This window comes from Bison bison, unplaced genomic scaffold (genome assembly GCF_000754665.1).
Source record: "Bison bison bison isolate TAMUID 2011002044 unplaced genomic scaffold, Bison_UMD1.0 scf7180017864072, whole genome shotgun sequence".
NCBI lineage: Eukaryota > Metazoa > Chordata > Mammalia > Artiodactyla > Bovidae > Bison > Bison bison.
The window spans coordinates 11626322-11628345 of NW_011494644.1; the positions used below are offsets into that span (position 1 = coordinate 11626322).

Sequence of the window (2024 nt, forward strand, 5' to 3'; positions counted from 1 at the left end):
CTGGTGAGGAAGGAGCCCGGCCCACCAAGGAGTCAGTGCGGGTAAAGGAGGAGCGAAAGGAAGAGGCTGCCGCCGCCGCCGCCGCTGCCGCTGCTGCTGCCGCTGCCGCCGCCGCCGCCGCTGCCACCACCGGGCCCCAAGGCCTTCACCTGCTGTTTGAGAGGCCCCGGCCACCCCCATTTCTGGGCCCTAGTCCTCCAGAGCGCTGTGCTGGCTTCCTGGAGCCAACCTGGTTGGCTGGGCCCCCTCGCCTCGCTAGGCCGCCCCGCTTCTACGAGGCGGGCGAGGAGCTGACTGGACCTGGGGCCGTGGCCGCCGCCCGCCTCTATGGTCTGGAGCCTGCCCATCCCCTCCTCTACAGCCGCTTGGCTCCGCCGCCACCACCGACTGCGGCCCCAGGAACCCCTCACCTTCTCAGCAAGACCCCACCAGGAGCCCTTTTGGGGGCACCACCTCCGCTTGTGCCCGCCCCCCGGCCCAGTTCCCCTCCTCGGGCCCCTGGCCCAGCCCGGGCTGACAGGTGAGGGAAGGGGAGGGGCAGGGGCATAGCTCCATCCCCCCTTTCTTCTGACATGGTTCTAGAGCTGAGGTGTTCGAGCCAGGGCTGGAGGGCAGAGATCTTGACCTCACCAGCCACCTCTGAGGTCATGGAATCTGGGAGCAGAAGTCCCAACCCCCATGAGATCACGCATCAGTTGGACCTTGGGGTCACTGGGAGGGCAGAGGTCACAAGCCTCTAGAGAGGTATGTGTGTGTGTGTGTGTCTGTGAGAGAGAGTGTGTGTGTGTGTGTGTACTTGAGAGTGGGGGTCATTTCAGAGGTCACATCTCATGATCTCCTGAGGTGCACCATCGCCCCTTCTGAGGGCCCCTAGGCCCTTGGCCCGCCTCGCCAAGGGCTCACTAAGCCAGAGGCCAAAGTGCCCCCCTCCTCGTCACCTACCACCCAAGTCCTCATGCCCTCTCAGGGCTGGGGGAGGAGGGGCTAAAGGAAGGGGGGTTCCGTGTACATATTTATCTCCCCTTCCACATAGCCCCCCAGACCTTTTGTACATTTTTACAGGGGTGCCCCTCCCAATAATCCCCCTTCCTGGTTAATTAAATCCTAAGACTGGTGCTGTGTTCCTAGCCTCTGGCCTCTCTGTGGGGGGAGGGGGAATTGAAGGGGGAAGAGCTGGGAGGGGACAGGCAGGAACCCAGGGGTTATTCCTGGGAATACGGGGACCAGCAGGAGGGGGACCAACAGGGGAAGGGACCTGGGTACCTAGGCCAGAAAGAAGGGCAGATGCTTCATGCTTGACTGACAGCCCGGGTTCCCCCACCTGCTCCTGTTACCTCTGTGCCCCCACTCCCCAAAGGCGCAACCTCTAAGCTTCATACTCCACCTCTTAGTGGCTTGGTTCCCCCCCACCCACTCTATTCCAAGTGCCCCCAGGATTCCTGGGCCCTGCTCTCCAGAACCCTGTCCCCCAGAACCCTGCCTCAGGCTGAGTAGGGGCCAGAGAAGGTCACCATGTACCACACACCAAAGAAGGGGGTCGGCCTGGGGGTGGGCCACATAGGCAGCTTCTTCAGCAGCCTCTTGGCAGCAGCCCCAGCCTTCCCAAAGCAGCAGTGCCCCCAGGCTGGGGCCCAACCTAGAAGGCAGGGGTTGATTTAACAAAAACATAACGTTGACTTTTTTTCCCCGGTGGGGCTTATTCTGTAACATGACTTGCGGATATTTATATAAAAACGAGTGTTACAATGAGGCCCCTTGGCTCCTCTTTGAGTGTGTTTGGATCACCTGGGTGGGTATTGGGCTGGGTCCTGGGGTCAGGGAGGGATGAGGACAGTACTGCCCATGTCCTGATGAAGGTTTTACCCTCCTTCCCACCTGGGCAGTTTGTTCTCCCTCTGGAGGGGTTGGATTGGAGTGCTGGGCAGTGAAGTTTTTCATACTTTTTGACCGCGAGGACTGCGTACTCCAGTTGACCCTTGAGCACAGGTTTGAGCTGCACAGGTCCACTTACATGTGGACTTCGG

The 2024-nt window shown here is 60.8% G+C and overlaps 1 protein-coding gene across 1 annotated transcript in view; it reads left to right on the top strand.

Moving 5' to 3' along the window:
* FBRS (fibrosin) overlaps positions 1-1750 on the top strand; it is an 8374-nt gene extending 6624 nt beyond the window's left edge. Inside the window, exon 13 of the mRNA XM_010837443.1 lies at positions 3-1750. Coding sequence (XP_010835745.1) covers positions 3-524 — 522 coding nt within the window. The 3' untranslated portion in view covers positions 525-1750. The remainder of the gene's footprint in view (positions 1-2) is intronic.
* The last annotated feature ends 274 nt before the right edge of the window (positions 1751-2024 follow it).